This window comes from Beta vulgaris, chromosome 3, assembly GCF_026745355.1.
Source record: "Beta vulgaris subsp. vulgaris cultivar EL10 chromosome 3, EL10.2, whole genome shotgun sequence".
Classification (NCBI taxonomy): Eukaryota; Viridiplantae; Streptophyta; class Magnoliopsida; order Caryophyllales; family Amaranthaceae; genus Beta; species Beta vulgaris.
The window spans coordinates 14,981,303-14,997,708 of record NC_079204.1 but is presented as its reverse complement, the minus strand read 5'-3'; the positions used below and the strand labels follow the sequence as shown (position 1 = coordinate 14,997,708).

General features: G+C 35.3%; 1 protein-coding gene across 4 annotated transcripts; it reads left to right on the top strand.

Annotated features, from left to right (window-relative positions):
• Nucleotides 1–4,467: 4,467 nt before the first annotated feature.
• On the top strand, nt 4,468–15,215 carry LOC104888857 (uncharacterized). 4 transcript variants are annotated; one of them, XM_010673962.4, is made up of 11 exons: nt 4,468–4,748; nt 4,991–5,181; nt 5,276–5,336; nt 5,456–5,504; nt 6,046–6,100; nt 6,181–6,268; nt 7,449–7,567; nt 11,845–11,970; nt 12,692–12,785; nt 14,180–14,334; nt 14,740–15,215. In XM_010673962.4, exons 1-11 carry the CDS (start codon nt 4,529–4,531, stop codon nt 14,797–14,799), a joined length of 1,218 nt encoding a protein of 405 aa, XP_010672264.1. In that variant the 5' UTR covers nt 4,468–4,528; the 3' UTR covers nt 14,800–15,215. The 4 variants fall into 4 exon arrangements, 1 of the variants encoding a protein (XP_010672264.1); XR_007272532.2 differs by lacking the exon at nt 14,740–15,215 and adding an exon at nt 14,524–14,733 and having other exon boundaries at nt 4,469–4,748; nt 12,717–12,785; XR_002039529.3 differs by lacking the exon at nt 14,740–15,215 and having other exon boundaries at nt 4,469–4,748; nt 12,717–12,785; nt 14,180–14,507.
• The last annotated feature ends 1,191 nt before the right edge of the window (nt 15,216–16,406 follow it).

Sequence of the window (16,406 nt, the reverse complement as noted above, 5' to 3'; positions counted from 1 at the left end):
TTTTAGGGTTAATGACTAACGAAATTAACCCTCATTAGTCATGAAGGTACTTGGATGTATTTTTTAGAAAATCAGTGGTATATGGTGAATTAGGAAAAAACTTGGGGTATCTGATGAATAAAAAATTTGTCAGGGGTATTTGGTGAAGAAATCGTTGTACATACAGTATATTGTACATGTAATAGGAATTGCGGTTGGATCAACGGGTAAATTTAATTTTACCTTGAAATCTTGGCTTACTACTAAGCAATACTGATCCTTAGGAGAGATGTCTCCAGAATCTAGTATTATTGTTGAAGATGCCAACGCTCTTATTGCTATGTGAGTACCGAATACGAAACCAAACCGCCAACACTAGAAGATGCAAACCCGCAGACAAAAAACAAAAAATAGCCATCACTTAAATTTCTACTAACGAACAAGCAAAACCTTCTAATACTTTTTTCTTTCTTTTATGATGAAATGGTCAAATTGATTTTTTTTCCATTTTTTCTGCTTTGAGATTTCAAGGTTTAATACATGATATATAGGATAAAAACAATTATAGAGTTAATATTATACATCGGAATGTACCATATGCATGGTATATCAAAACTAATTTATGCTCATTTAGAGCTCCCTTTTTTAATGGGGTGTTTGACAACCAGAGTTTTGGAGCAAAAAGAGAGTTTTGGACCACTTTTAATATTTTGACTAGTCAAAAACTCTAAAATGGGTATTTGGTAAAATAGAGCTTTAGATAGAGTTTTGGAATGAAAACTCTCAAAATGAATAAGCTCCTTATAGGAGCTTTTTCTTTAGAGGAGTATACAAATATGTACAATGACTTTTTTTTACCTCTAATAATACTATTACACATTGTATTAAAATGTCTATAAATGTCATTTTACTTAAAAAAAAATAGCAATAAAATTTTAGCAATCAGTTAATCGTTACCAAATACATTTATAAAAAAAGTTGTCAAATCGGTAGTCAATTCTGCTAAACAAAAAATTAAAACTCTAATAGTAAACTGTAAACTCTAACAACTAAACTCTATTTTGCCAAATAGGGGCCAATATATATGTTTTACTCATTTGGATGATTCCAAATGACAATGAGCAAAAAATTAACTTTGGGTGTTCCATTAAGAATGGTACACACAAGAGTATGATAAAATTTGTATTTAATTATACCATCTAAAGTGGTATTCAGTTATTATTTGTACATAAAATAAAAGGCAAAATATCATAAACTTTGCACATTGCATGAGCTAAAGTTCTAGGTCCATTTAAGTTTAATTAAGATTTATCAGGTCCAATTAGGTACAAAAACAACTAAAAATCAGGATTAATCAGGTTTAATCAGTTCAATTTACTCACTAGAACAAATTCCTTAGTTTCTCGACATTGTTGGCTCGACACTTTTAAGGTTCGCCGAGGCTGATTTATGTGCTCGGCCCACTAGGCCACTAGTACCGCCTCTAGACGTTATTTGTTATCGAGCATGGAAAAAAAACACAAGGTGAGTTTCCCCAATTTCACAGGCCACTAAAGAAAAACCTAACTCCTCATTCACATTCAACTCTTGATCAACACACGTTGCCCTTTCCGGCAGCCCCCTCCCTTCGCCTCGCTCGCTCGCGCCTTCCCTCCCCCTCCCTCACTCTCGTCGCGCCTCCCCTCCCCCCCTCCGTCACTCTCGTCGGCCCCGCCGTCTGCTGCTGTTGTTTCTAGTTCATTGGAGGAGAGAGAAAGGTCGGAAATTCGCGCGATTTCAGAGTTTGCTGCAATCAGTGGCGGTGCGACGGTGGTCCGTTGACGGGGAAGGGGAGGCGCGATGGAAGGAGGGGGAGGGGAGGCGCAAGCGAGCGAGGCGAAGGGAGGGGAGGGGGGCGGCGCGACTAGCGGGGAAGGGGAGGGGTGCTGGGTGGTGGGGCTGGGGTTGTTGGGGGGTGGTGGGTTAGGGGAGAGAGAGAGGGGGTTAGGTTTTTTAGGTTTTTTAGGGTTTTTTTAGGTTAATTAGAGTTTTTTAGGGTTAATTAACACTAATGACTAACAGACTTAACCGCCGTTAGTCATTAAGGACATTATTTGTCATTTTTTTAAAGATTGGGGTATCTGGTGAATTTTTTTAAAAGTTTGGGGTATCTGGTGAATTTTGAAAAAAGATGGGGTATTTGGTGAATAAATTTTTTTGTCAGAGGTATTTGGTGAAAAAATCCTAGATTATATTAGATTGGTATGAATTACTATACTAGACACTGACTACGTGATTATCATATGCATCCAAAAGGATACGTGCTACCTTATAAGAGAAGGGTTTGGGATTTTCTTTCATGTGTGATTATGAAGTTGTATTGATCATGTTTGCTAATTTGTGGATAATTGATAGTGTTAACTTATTGTATTAATTGAGAGCTAATAGATAATTGTATCAGTTGGTTGTATAAAGGGGTTTGGTAAGTAGTTGATAATTGATTGCTACTTTTTTATATTAATAAGGTAAGTTGAAGTCTTTTACAAGTAAGGGGCGGAATTTAGGAATCCCTATTACAAGGGATCATACTCGATCTCAAGATTTTTGGAATTAGAGATGATGCCAACATGGCAACATCATTAGGCTATCACTTGTTGCTCTAGTTGATTACCACTTGATAGCATAAAATGACCAATAAATACATGAGTATAATCCATTATTTACTCTATTTTTAATACAAAACTCGATTCGACTCATGACCATTATCGACCAAACTGAAAAATAGGTAAAGGGTAAAGAAAAAACATTAACCAAACATCAAGTAAGGAAGATACAAGTTTGAAATTCTTTCCCTTTCTTAACACCCCTCAACCAAAGACCTCCTTAAATAAAGCTAATAAAAATGCCCGGCTAAGGCCGACCCGAATTTAGGGGCAAATTTTTTTGGCCCACGATTGGCCCCGACTCGATTTTTTGGCTTTGGGAAAGCTAAAAATGACTTTTCTATTTTTTTTTTGCCATGCCCAATTTTGATTCGAAGTAGCGGGTTTTGGACACAAAAATTTGGCCCGACCTAACCAAATCAATGAAAATTTTCTAAATACTTAACCCGACCGAATCCGGCCCGATCCATGATCACCTCAACCCTTAAATTATCACCTTAGCTCAAAATAGACTAGTTTTGAAAACAAAAACTCGAACTCAGAATTATGATCACCTATAGTGATTAGATAGCTTGCACAGAGACGGACAAGGAAATGGGTACAGATTCGGGTACGAGGACGGAAAACGACAAGATTTTGAAATTTTAGAAATGGGTACGTGTAGGATATGTATCGTATCGGCACGGATATGGGTACGAGTACGTGACCTAAAAGAAGTACCGTGCTACATCAATTAGTAGATCCTAGACCAAGGTGTAGGATGAGCATCCTACACCAGCTCCAAAACGCAAGGCAAGAAGAATGAAACACACCATTCAACATGCAAAAAAGTAATTGATTTGACAGCTAATGTACATTCCCATTACATCCAGTGTACATGCCAAAAATACAAAAAGTAACTGATTTGACAGTTACTGTTCACCATTTAATAACTGATTTGATGTCAACCGCCATCATTTCCCCCCATATACTGTTCACCACTTCTCTATTTTCCACACTCAACCTCCTTGTACATTCTTGGCTTCATCTTTGTACACTGGGTGTGTTGATATTTGTTCACTAATGAAATTCAATATACAGTCTCATACCGAAATTCACCACTTCTCTCTTTTCCACACTCAACCTCCTTGTACATTCTTGGCTTCGTGGTTGTTCATTATTAAAATCAAAATGTACAATGACAACCCCCAGCTGAAAGTAACTCAATTCATGAAGCTGATGTCAATTGAGTAATTTGCAATCTTTGTACACTGGGTGTGTTGATGTTTGTTCACTAATGAAATTCAATATGTACAATTACAGTCGTCTCATACCGAAATTCACCACTTCTCTTTTTTCCACACTCAACCTCCTTGTACATTCTTCGCTTCGTGGTTGTTCATTAATAAAATCAAAATGTACAATGACAACCCCCAGCTGAAAATAACCCAATTCATGAAGCTGATGTTAAGTGAGTAATTTGCAATCTTTGTACACTGGGTGTGTTGATGTTTGTTCACCAATGAAATTCAATATGTACAATTACAGTCCCATGCTGAAATATGTCAAGTGAGTAATTTCCAATCTTTGTACACTGGTGTGTTTGATGTTTGTTCACTAATGGAATTCAATAAAATCACAATGTACACTGATGGTCATTGCTTTGATCACTGAAAATCCCCAAATGTACACTCGTATATTATTGTACACCAAACCATATGCATTTGTACATTAAAAAAATTATTTCACATGATAAAAGAGAAAGAGCACTGCTAAAAGTCAACCACATGGACAAGGTGTAGGATGCTCATCCTACGCCTAGGTGTAGGATCTAATTTGCGGTGCTACATAGGTGATTAGTGAAACATACCTCGAGAGTGGATACTACTATAGACTCTAGAGCCTACAGACTAACCAACTAGAGAGAGATGGAAGAAAATAGAGTGAAAGCAGGTTCAGGTTCAGGTTCAGGTTCCCCAGGAGTCTCGCCTGTCGAACTCAGCGACTGCCTCGAACACCTTCTCCACTTCGTCCTTCAGTCTTCCATCAATGGCACCCTTGACTTCAACCTTGGCTTATCCGCTGACTTCTGTTCCACACTTCTTAAACAAGATGATTTTGATCATCAAAATCTCCCTACTTCCACCAGTAAGTTTAATTGCATCTTTCTGGGTTACTAACTGTTTATATTATCACAACTGTTCTAACTTTTTTTCTTGCAGTTGGGTGTAAGAATTTAGAAGTAGGAATCATAGAAGCATGAACTTAGAATATCTAATTTTTCAAAGGGTCTTTTTTTTTTTTTGGGGTTGATTCATAGAAAGTATTTTACTCAATCTAATTTAAATCTATAGGTTGTTGTTTAATTGCAATGAAATTGGGTGATGCAGATTTTTCTGAAGGAGTGCCACCATATCCTTTATACAAACATTTGGCTTCTGCTTTGCACCAATGGATAATTTCTGGGTCAATCTCTTCATCAAGTGAGAATGTGCCATTATTATGTGAGGATGAGACTTTGAAAGAAATGAAAATTAAATGGAATGAGTTAGTTTCACAGAAAGGGTCTGAATTAGTAAATGTAAGTTGTTTCTTGTTTAACAGCTGATTTTGGCTTGATTATGGAAGTGGCCTGAATAAGGGTTTATAGTAAATGAAATTTGCTTGTTTTCTAGATGTTCAAGAAGATCAATTTTGAACTTCATGTCCAGGAGCCGTATTTTTGGCTGTTGAAAGGTATGGTGTGATTTTCTTATAGTATGCTATAGGCATAGCTTCCTTATATATGTGTATACATGGACACGGCGCAGCCTTTTTTAATAACTGTAGCTATTATGACTTTGATCTTAATATAGATGGGAAGAAAACAATTGAAGGGAGGTGTGCAGTTGGTAACTATAATCGGTATATATCCACGCCTTTGTTTTCTATAGTTGTGTGATTTCCTCCGAAAGTATTTCCTTTTCTAATGTTTCAAAACTGTTGGAAATAACATGATTTCTGTCAATACAAGCAGAAAACATTTCAAATGTAGCAAGCTGGAAACCGTGTAGATACTCCCCCGTCTTCAATTACTTTACCCGTTTGGAACTGAGTATATTGAAACAATGCAAAATGGAAATTGGCTGAAGTAATTGAAGACAAGGGAATAAGGAACTTCATTATTCATTTCTATACTGAAAATTTTATGCTCATGTATAAGGGTTGAATTCCATTAAGTAGTAAAATTTTGTTAGAGTTCCCGCTTCTTCTACTCTTTAATCAGGCGTGATCGAACTATGTCAACTAAGAAACCTGGGGAACATTAGTTTGCTATGAACTTTGTACAGAAACTAGCCATGCTATTATCTAATTTCACTTCAAATGGTCTTCAACTGAGCAAGACTTTCAGTCATGCATTTTTGATGTTTGATATGTTGTTTCGTTTTGCTTCTTCTCTATTTAGAATTCAATCAGGAGATCTGATTCTTTTCAACAAGTGCTTGATGGTTGAAGTTCAGGTATTGATGTTCTTCTATGTTGTGAGATCTTGAGTGAGTGGCCAAACTGTAAATCCAGTACTGACAGGTGATACTTCCAGGATGTCCACCATTATCATTCATTCATGGAGATGTTGGAAGCTGAACAGTTGGAGGATGTACTTCCAGGTGTACAGACTGTTGATGAAGGTAATACATTTTTGTATTGAGTTGAATATTACTCATCAACTGCTATTAGTATAAGGTAATGCCACGTATATAGGCTACTAGGCATGGCAAGACAAGGAATGCAAACCAATTCAAGAGTGAACCAATCCAAGGAAGAAACAAGCAGTAGTAGTGACAACTAAGAACTATAAGGATTGCTATGAAACATTCCATATTTTTAAGTGAAAACAAGCAATACAAATATCCAGCTGATTTTGTACTATGTTTTGGCAGCTAGAAAATGTTTCTGATTTTTTGCTTTTTATCTGATTAACAACTAAATCAAGGGGGGGGGGGGGGGGAGTGGTTAGTTACTAATTAGAATCTGTGTAAGAACAGACTTGCCTGGCTATTGCTGTCTATAGTTGCAAAGAATATCTGGGTTTCGGCGCAGACAGAGGAGAGTAAGCTGATTTACTATAATGCTTCTATTGCAGTGTTATGTGTATTTGATTAACAAAGAACGCAAGGTTCTTCTTTTATTGAACTGAGACTTCGATTATTATCCTAGGGAACCTTAGTTGTCGACAACCCTAAATGCCTTTAAGAGGTCCCGGGGGGGGGGATTACTAATTGGAATCTGCAAAGAATATCTGCGTTTCAGCGCAGAGAGAGGAGAGTAAGCTGATTTACTACAATGCTTCTATTGCAGTGTTATTGCGTCTTTGATTAAAAAACTACACAAGGTTCTTCTCTTATTGAAATGAGACTTTTAATAATTTTCTTTAAGGAATTCAAGTTGTCGATATTCGATAAACCTAATTGCCTCTAAGAGGTCTGATGTAATGTGATATTGGCGCATGGCAATTCTTGTAATGGAGATGCTTATGATCTTAGCGCATACAGTGCTTTGTTGTAGGAAAGATTTCTCGAATGATACTGCCTTTAACAGATAATTCTATATTATGCACACAGAACTGCAGAGGGAATATATATTTTGATTCGGAGGAGTGCTAAAGCTGTAGAGTTAAATCAGTCCTAAGCTAGTTTTAGAGCTATTTCTGGCAGGCTTGAGATTGTTGTGAGACTTTTTACAATGAAAATAAAACAGGTCCCCGTTTTGTAAGGATAGGTAGATATTGGTGAGATTAAGACTAATCTTTTAAAAGACATTCTAAACATGCCAAGGATATATATTAATTTCCAGCCATTCTCTTTCCAGGTGAACAAATCTATAGGAAGTTCTACACTGAGGAAAAGGAGCAGTTAAATGGCGTCCTTGCAATATATGTTGGCAGACTAGCTTCTCAGCCTTACATTGTCTTATCTGATACTATTTCAGTAAGATCTTTTCCTTACATGTTTCTGTGTTAGCCTCTTTTTCTTTTCTATTTTTATATTAGTTTCCTATTATCTCTTTGTACCTAAAGAAAATCTCTTCAAGGAGTGAAAACTGAAAAGTTCCCTTCTCCCAAGTAAAAAATTCCAATGGTACAAGGAACGAGATTCGATTCGAAACGTGGTAGGGAAACAGGTATGAGAAACGCTACCTTGGATGAATTGGGAACGTTGGGCCAATTTTTTTACTGATTTTTCAATAGTTTTAAAAGCTTAAATTAAAATCCAATAAGAAAAAAAAAATCCGAAATCTTGATTTCCAATTTATGATATTCTGATTATATCCTAAAAATTTCAGAATTAAGATACAAGATCAAAAGTTAAACTAAAGACTAAAAATAAAAGCATACATTAGTAACTCATGATAGGAACTAAAGAACTAAAAAAAAACTTAATCTGCATATTATTGCCTCTTAAGTGCAGTTGGCATTGTTGCGTTTTCTTCAACCTCTTCCTACTTAGGGTTGGCTATGGGTCGGAGATGAGTCGGGTGGATACATTAGAAACGGGTATGAGAAATATTACCTTGGATGAATTGGGAACGTTGGGCCAATTTTTTAATGATTTTTTCAATAATTTGAAAAGCTTAAATTAAAATGCAATAAGAAAAAAAGATCCGAAATCTTGATTTCCAATTTATGATGTTCTGATTATATCCTAAAAATTTCAGAATTAAGATACAAGATCAAAAGTTAAACTAAAGACTAAAAATAAAGGCATACATTAGTAACTCATGATAGGAACTAAAGAATTTTTTTTAAAAAAAAACTCAATCTGCATATTATTGCCTCTTAGGTGCAGTTGGCACTGTTGCGTTTTCTTCAACCTCTTCCCACCTAGGTTGGCAATGGGTCGGAGATGAGTCGGGTAGATATCAACCCACCCCGTCAACCGCTAACGAAATCCCATCCACACCATCCATCACCCCCAAAAATTCCATCCATATCCGCGGGTGGGGTTGGTGGGAAAATAATACTAGAAAAAGTTGTTTGTATACTTAACAACTGTAAAAAATTAATAAATGAAAATTTAGCAATCGATTAACAGCCAAACGACTAAATATCAATTGTCTATTCTTAATCCATGGCAAAATTAAATACTAATCATAATATATGTAGTAGTATATTTTATAAATTATTATATATATATATATATATATATATATATATATATATATATATATATATATAAGTGAGTTCATATGAGAATGCATACTTATATGAGAAATGAGAATAAATTTTATGCGCTATAACTCTTATGAACAAGTGATGTAACTCGAATGAAAAAGTGAGGTAACTAAAAAAAAAAATTCAAAAAATAAATTTTTTTTTGGGCTCAAAATTTATTATGAGGGCCGAGGGATATGACTCTAATGAAGAAGTGTTGTAATTCTATATATATATATGGGTAAGACCACATGAGAAATAAAAATGAATCTCAACCACACGATTAGATTAGAGTTACAATACTTATTCAATAGAGTTATACTTATACCCCCTAAAAATTTTTGATTTTCTAATATTTCTTTTTTGGAGTTACATCACTTTTTTCATTAGAGTTACATCACTTATTCATAAAAGTTATATCGCGTAACATTCATTTTCATTTCTCATGTAAGTATGCGTTCTCATATGAACTCACTTCTATATATATATATGACATGGGGGTGGATGGATAGAGTGGGTGATGTATCAAAAAAATATCACCCATCTCCGACCGGACGTGCCACCCACTCCATGCACCCCTCGTCCGTCACCCGCCTCATTGCGGGTTTTCACCTTTTATCTAGCGTGGGTGGGTGGATAATCCACTCACCCATGGATAATTGCCACCTATATCCCCTCATCATGTCCTCTAGTCTAACTAGTGAATCATCTACATATGAACTCTCTGGTTCAATGTCCCATTTTCTCCTTTGCTGACTGCTTTCCAGTTTGTTTTGTTGTTTGTCACGACTTGAAGGACATTTGAAGGACCAACTTCACGTGTTGAAGTTAGTATGAAATTTGCAATAGCAAACTGAGAAATCTTCGGGATATAAAAACATGGATCCACATATGTTAGATGCAACAACATTGATGAGTGGCTCATGTTTTACATTTGTCCATCTATCTGAAACTATGGACATCCCTTGTGTTGCCCAAGTATCTTTAATTGGAATCAATTTTTTCTCCACATCTCGCTTAATTTCATCTAGTAAGGATGTTCTTGCTCTATCAGCCGATGGTGGTTTGTAATCATTCGGAGCATGTTTCAAGTGAACTCCTTCCACATCAATATACTCTTGATTTCAAGGTTGATTTTGCTTGTGAAAATTGATTTCTATCTCTTTGCCTCCCTCCTTTTTTGCCAAACGTCACTTTTGTTCTCTTAATTTTTTAATACACTTAATTGGTAAAGATGGGTTTTATTTTCTGGAAAAAGCATTGGATTTATATAGGGAGTATGAGTTTAGTTGAATTTGGATTTTTGGAATTTGGGTGACCATTGAACTCCTTTGGATCACTTAACTACCTCTTCAACTCCCCTATTTGGACATTTTATTATGACATTATTATCTTATCTTTCTTATATATATTTAGGTGATCTAATTATATGGAGTAATTGGATGAACCAATCAATAACTATAATTGATTGGGATGATCTTATTATAATTAATTGGTTCATCCAAATTACTCTATATAATAAGATCACCTAAATAGCTAAAGAAAGATAAGATAATAATTTAATAATAAAAAGATCGAAAAAGGGGAGTCGGAAGAGGTATTTAGGTGATCTTGATTACTTTATTACAGCCTGCCACCCACTTCTCCCACTTCTCCCTGCCGCCCACTTCTCCCTAAATCTCCTCTGCAATTTCAATTCCAATTTCCTACTTCAAAGCATATACATTAGAGAGTTCAAAGGTCACCTGAATTCCAAAAATCCAAATTCTACTAAACTCATACTCGCTATATAAATCCAATGCCTTTTTTAAGAAAACAAAACCCATCTCCATCTTTACCAATTAATTGTATTAAAAAACTTAAGCGAACAAAAATGGCATTTGACAAAAAGGAGGGAGACAATTACATAGAATTTAATCTTCATAAGCAAAATCAACCTTAAACTGAAGAATATATAGATGTGGAAGAGAGTTCACCAAAGGGTAACTCCTTGAAACATGCTCCGAAAGATTACAAACCACCATCGGCTGATAGAGCATGAACATCTTTACTAGATCAAGTTAAGCGAGTTGTGGAGAAAGAATTGACTCCAATTAAAGATACTTCGGCAACACAAGGGATGTCCATAGTTTCAGATGGATGGACAAATGTAAAACATGAGCCACTCATCAATGTCGTTGCATCTAATAGTCGTGGATCCATTATATGCCGAACTAGAAAGGCTATTGCAGATTTCATTATAACTTCAATAGATGAAGTTGGTCCTTCAAATGTCCTTGAAGTCTTGATAGACAACGCAACAAAATATAAAGCAACCGGCAAAGAGAAAATGGGACATTGAACCAGAGAATTAACATTTAGATGATTTAGTAGTTAGACTAAAGGACATGAGACAAGAAGAGGAGGAAGGAAACACAACAATGCCAACTGCACCTAAGAGGCAACTATATGCAGATTGAGTGTTTTTTTTTTTTCTTAATTCTTTATTTCCTATCATGAGTTACTAATGTATGCTTTTATTATTAGTCTATAATTTAACTTTTGATCTCGTATTTAAATTCTGAAACTTTTAGGTGTAATAAGATTATCATAACTTGGAAATCAAGATTTTGGAATTTTTTTATTGCATTTTAATTTCAGTTTTTGAATTTATTGAAAAAAATCAGTAAAAGATGACCCAACGTTCCTGATTCACCCAAGGTATTGTTCCCAGTACCCGTTTCGAATCGAATCTCGTTCCTTGTATCATTGGCCTTGAAAGATGATCTCTGCCACTGTAGAACTCTTTGAATGTCATGTTGTGCTGACTTCAAGTTTGAAGGCGGTTGTTAACATGAAAATATCACAGCCTTTGGTTTCTATTTCTTGTGTCAGTATTTGTTACGTGGTGTGATTGTTGTCAGAAACTTATCAGCTGTTCTAATGCATATAGGCACAATGTCCTTCATATATGCAGCATAGAGATTCAGTGGAAATATGACCATGTTGGAGCTTAATTAAAGACTTTGAGCTATTTTCGTTCTCTCCTTTTAGTTTGCTTTTTTTTTTGATCAGGGCCTTGGCTATAGGGGCATCCAAAAGCTTCTAGGGCTTAAGCAAACAGTTGGAACAATTGCAGAGGCACTTCCACCTCCAAGATCAGCTCTCCTCTCATCATTTGCCCAGCCGCATAAATCAAATGTATGGAAAGAAAATAATGTGTTTCGTCTTGTTTTCACCCGTTTCTGTGTATTGTCTTATTTAGGTTTCACTTTGTGGTAACTTCCACACTATATTGCCAGTGACTTGTCTAGGTAGTAGATAGAGATTTGATTGTCAAATCAGGAGCTGAAGGTCCTTGGATTAGTATATACTTCTTATAGAGGTTCTTGTAAATATAATAAAAGGTTCACCTCTTTGAGTCTCCGAAAAATTATTTTCTTCCCTTCCTTCCTCAAGATAGTTGCGAGACTATTGCTCCCACCACTCGCAAAATTTTATTAAATTTTATAAAAATGTGGTCATCACTCCATCGTGAGGGGAGTGAGCATTGGTCTAGGACCATGCAATAATTACTCCCCTGCCCCCTCCCTCCCCAATCTGTCCAAAATAAAAGCAGCAGAGAGATTTATTCTTTACTTTCTTAGATCAAAAAATCCACAGTAAAACTAGCTTGATAATTCAACTTTTATTTTTACTTTAAGAATAATAATTAAAAGAAAAGAAAAGGAAACAATTAGCTCGATAAGCAAAATTCATGGACGTGCTAACAAGGAATAGCTTCCTGAATATTTGATTACACTTCTATAATAACTTTATGAATGTGGTTGTGCTTTAAAGTTTCAATAATTAAAATCTAAACTCTGCCTGCAAATTTTGATCATTATTATATATTTATTTACTTATTTCTTTTTGGCTTGAGATTAAAGGTTGTACCTTGACTGAAGGTGCCAGGGCATTGACTAAGCACGTCAGCAGATGCAGCAGCAACTATTGGGGTAAAGTTGGAGGAAACGGTCAGTACGTTTTGCATGTGCCTGTGTCTTCCTTTTGATACTGTTAAGGTTATGCTTATGAGATCTTTCACTTGATGTCACAAATTAGTACACATAGCATGCCAACATACAGGAAACTTTGCCTGGAAATATCTAAATCCCAATAATGGAGCTTTGTTGATTAAAAATGCCACTGATTATTAAGTGGTTTTCTGGTTATATTTGCTAACATAAAGACGATGAAGTTTGTTACTGTCAAGGTTTACAATGGTCTCTGAGTCTGCAATGAGAAAAAACTTTGTATTGGTGGAGGGTGATACTCCTGAAGACATTGACCAAGTGGATTAATGGAGTATACCAGTGCACTTTAGATAACCATGTTGAAGAAACTGTACAAAATGGTCCTATAACTTCAAAAGTAGGGGTGCTCTCCTAACTATAGGCGTAGAAATTGTATATTAGAATCACAAGACTTGATTTCAACATTAAATAATCAACATTTATTTCATTGGGTACACGAGCAGCTTGGAGAATCTATTTGTAAATTGTTGAATGCATTTGCTTTGTTCTCTTGAAGGAAAATTCTATGACCTGTCTGTGTCATATTCTATTTGCTGACCTTCTGGGTATGGGTACCTGCTCTTTGATTTCTGTTTGTGGTGGCTATGTCTGTGTCTGTCTCATTCAAAGTCTACAATGAAGAAACTGTTCAAAGAGAATTATAAGATGCAATTTTGAGTACAGATCCGTGGTGGTGCCACGTTTATACCATGTCTATCATACAGAATTTGCAAATAGAATTTAAATGTACTTCATGTTACTGTACCAGCTATGGTGCAAATAGATGTTCACATGGATAAATACTAAAGATAAAACGACAGCTGAATGGTTCATAATTTCTTCTGAAGAAGCCTGATTTAGGATTATGTTTTGGATGTGCAAACTTCCAGCTGGTTCTATGTAATTCTCTGATTCTTGGCATACTCGAGTCTTATTAGGACTTGCCAACATACTGAAATTTGAAGTACCAGGTTATATAATGCATCCTAGAGACTAGTTTACCTAGAAGTTCTCTTCCCAACAAGGCAACAAGTATCATATACTTTGTAAATTTTAGTTGCACCATTTGGGTTCACACGTATGCCAACACGCTTCTTTGAACTAATTGTATATAAGTAGAAAGTATAAAAAGTTGATATTTGAAATCCTCGTATTGAAATGAACTTAACAACTTAACAAGGCTCCACTTGACTATGTTTTTTCTTATGTAATGGTGAAAGAATATAGTCAAAGTCGGTTGATGAATAGTGACCAAAAGTGAAATGGTGCAACTAAAATAGTATGGAAGAAATATTATCCTGCTAAACTCTTGTCCCAAACAAACAGTCTATGATAGTGGTTTCTTCTCTTGTCAGATTTTAATAAAAACCATCTTGCCATGGAGGTCATAATCCGCATCATTGGTCATTGTCGATGGTTGAATGTGCATTTTGTCCAACCACATGGTCCTGTTTTTGAAATACGAATTTCTGAAGGATATGGTGCTCGGTGGTCCGAAGATGGTACCAAGGTAATTCTTTTAGTGTTTCATGCATTTGTTTCCATTAGGTGAACCAACTTGTAATTACTTAGTCCTGTACATGTACTTGAGAGCGTTAGAAACACATATGTGCTTATTATACTGTTAAACCTGACATTTTGGTTTAATTTCTGGCCAAAACTCAGTTTCTTGTCCCTGTTGAATTTACTTGTATTATAGTGTTAAAAGCTTTGCACATTGCACGGAATGCATTTGGCTGGACCATTGACATAGTATAGTGTTTGCTCTTGTTTGCTGTGATTGCTGCTCGAGTTCATTCAAGTACGTGAGAGCCATGTTCGAGATCTAGAACCAGACTTGTCATTTCTGTGTCAATAGACGGTCAAGCATTTTTTCATCCGTGGTTTGACTCTTAAGTAGTTTGTTTATGTACAGTTTATAGGGTTTCTGGAACCATACATGGAAGATGGTCATTTAAAGCAATGGAGGCACTAAATTCTCTTGTGAGAAACGCACCATATCTGCTTTTGTTTTTTGTTGGTTACACAGTGGGTGCTTATTCTGCGGGCCTGCAGCTGTTTCATGTGCCTACTGATGTACTTATGTTTCTTCTTGGTACGCCTAAAATACAGACGTGAAAATTATCCTTCTTGTTTGTAGAGTTTTCTCTTATGAACTTTGTTAATTTCAAACAAAATCTTGAGCTATGATGTTCATCTTACGTTTTGCGGAGATGGGGATATTGAGCGAAATGGAAAGAAGAGTACCATCGGTGGTTTATGAACAAACTGGAATTTTTTTGCACCCTATGGGTGCGAGTTATTTTAACGTTTTTTCTCAATTAGTTATTCATGACTATCACAACCTTTTTTTATTCTAACAGACATTTATGGTTATTTTAATTTTTTTAATATGTTTTTCTTAAATCACTGTTTCGTTAATTTTTTTTAGTTATTTGTTAATCATTATTCAAATATAGTATTGAGATAAGGAAATATAAAGCAAAAGAAAGCTTACGCTCAAATAAAGTAAAAAAAAAATTGTGTATCAGCTCAAGGAGAAGAAATCTCTATTATATAAATCAAAACATTAATAAAATGAAAGAGTTTGATTTATATAATATAGATTACTGAATGATAGACAACATTTAGGTTTTTAAATATCATCAATATAATATTAATATGAAATTTAGGTTTTTATTTTTTCTTCTGATTGTGTCCATCAAGTTATATTGTCAATTAATTTTTTTATTAGAGTTTGGCACATATATGTAAGAAGAGAAAAACATTCTCCTTAATTTAATATTTAGTTTAAATTCAATTTCATTGTTAACTTGTCTAATATATATGGCAAGTACGAAGAAGATTTTTCTTTAATATATATGGCAATTTGAATTCATTAAGGGTATATCAGACTTTTGTAAGGAACCATCTTCCTCACCCCTTTACTTATATAATAGAGATTTAGGTTGTCTGGGTGAGTGGCCCTGTGCGTGGGCAGCCCAGAGGTTATTTATCTTACCACGGGTTCCCCAAAAGGGGACCCAAAAAAAAAAAAAAAAATAAACACGTAATTTTCCACCAAAAGTAATCCCTCCAATTGGATTACATTTTTTTATCATGTCAAGCAACAAATCATTAAATCTCAAAGGGAATACAGGACTAGTATGGTAGCTAGGCAACATGAATCCCATCAAATCTAACAAGTTGGGTGAATTGATGTCTCGTTTCATATATATATATATATAGGTTTAAGTTCATATGAGAACCATTAGGGATGGGCATGGGTCCAGGACTCTATCCGAACCCTGTTGGACCCGACCCTAATTTAAGGATTTGGGTCCAACTTTTTCAGACCCTAAGGGTCCGGGTCCAGTTCTGGGTCCAAGTGAATTTTTAGGGTCCAGGTCTTAAAATTTTGGACCCAGACCCGACCCTTAGATCCTAAACTTATTTAGTATATACATTTTAACTTTTTTAAAAAAAACAAACTGATTTTCTAAAAGACTAAAACCTAAACTAAAATACCAAAACACCCATTCTGAATTCTTATGTAAGTTAAGTTTGTTTCATTTTTTCAGTTTGTATGTTTGTGTTTTTGTT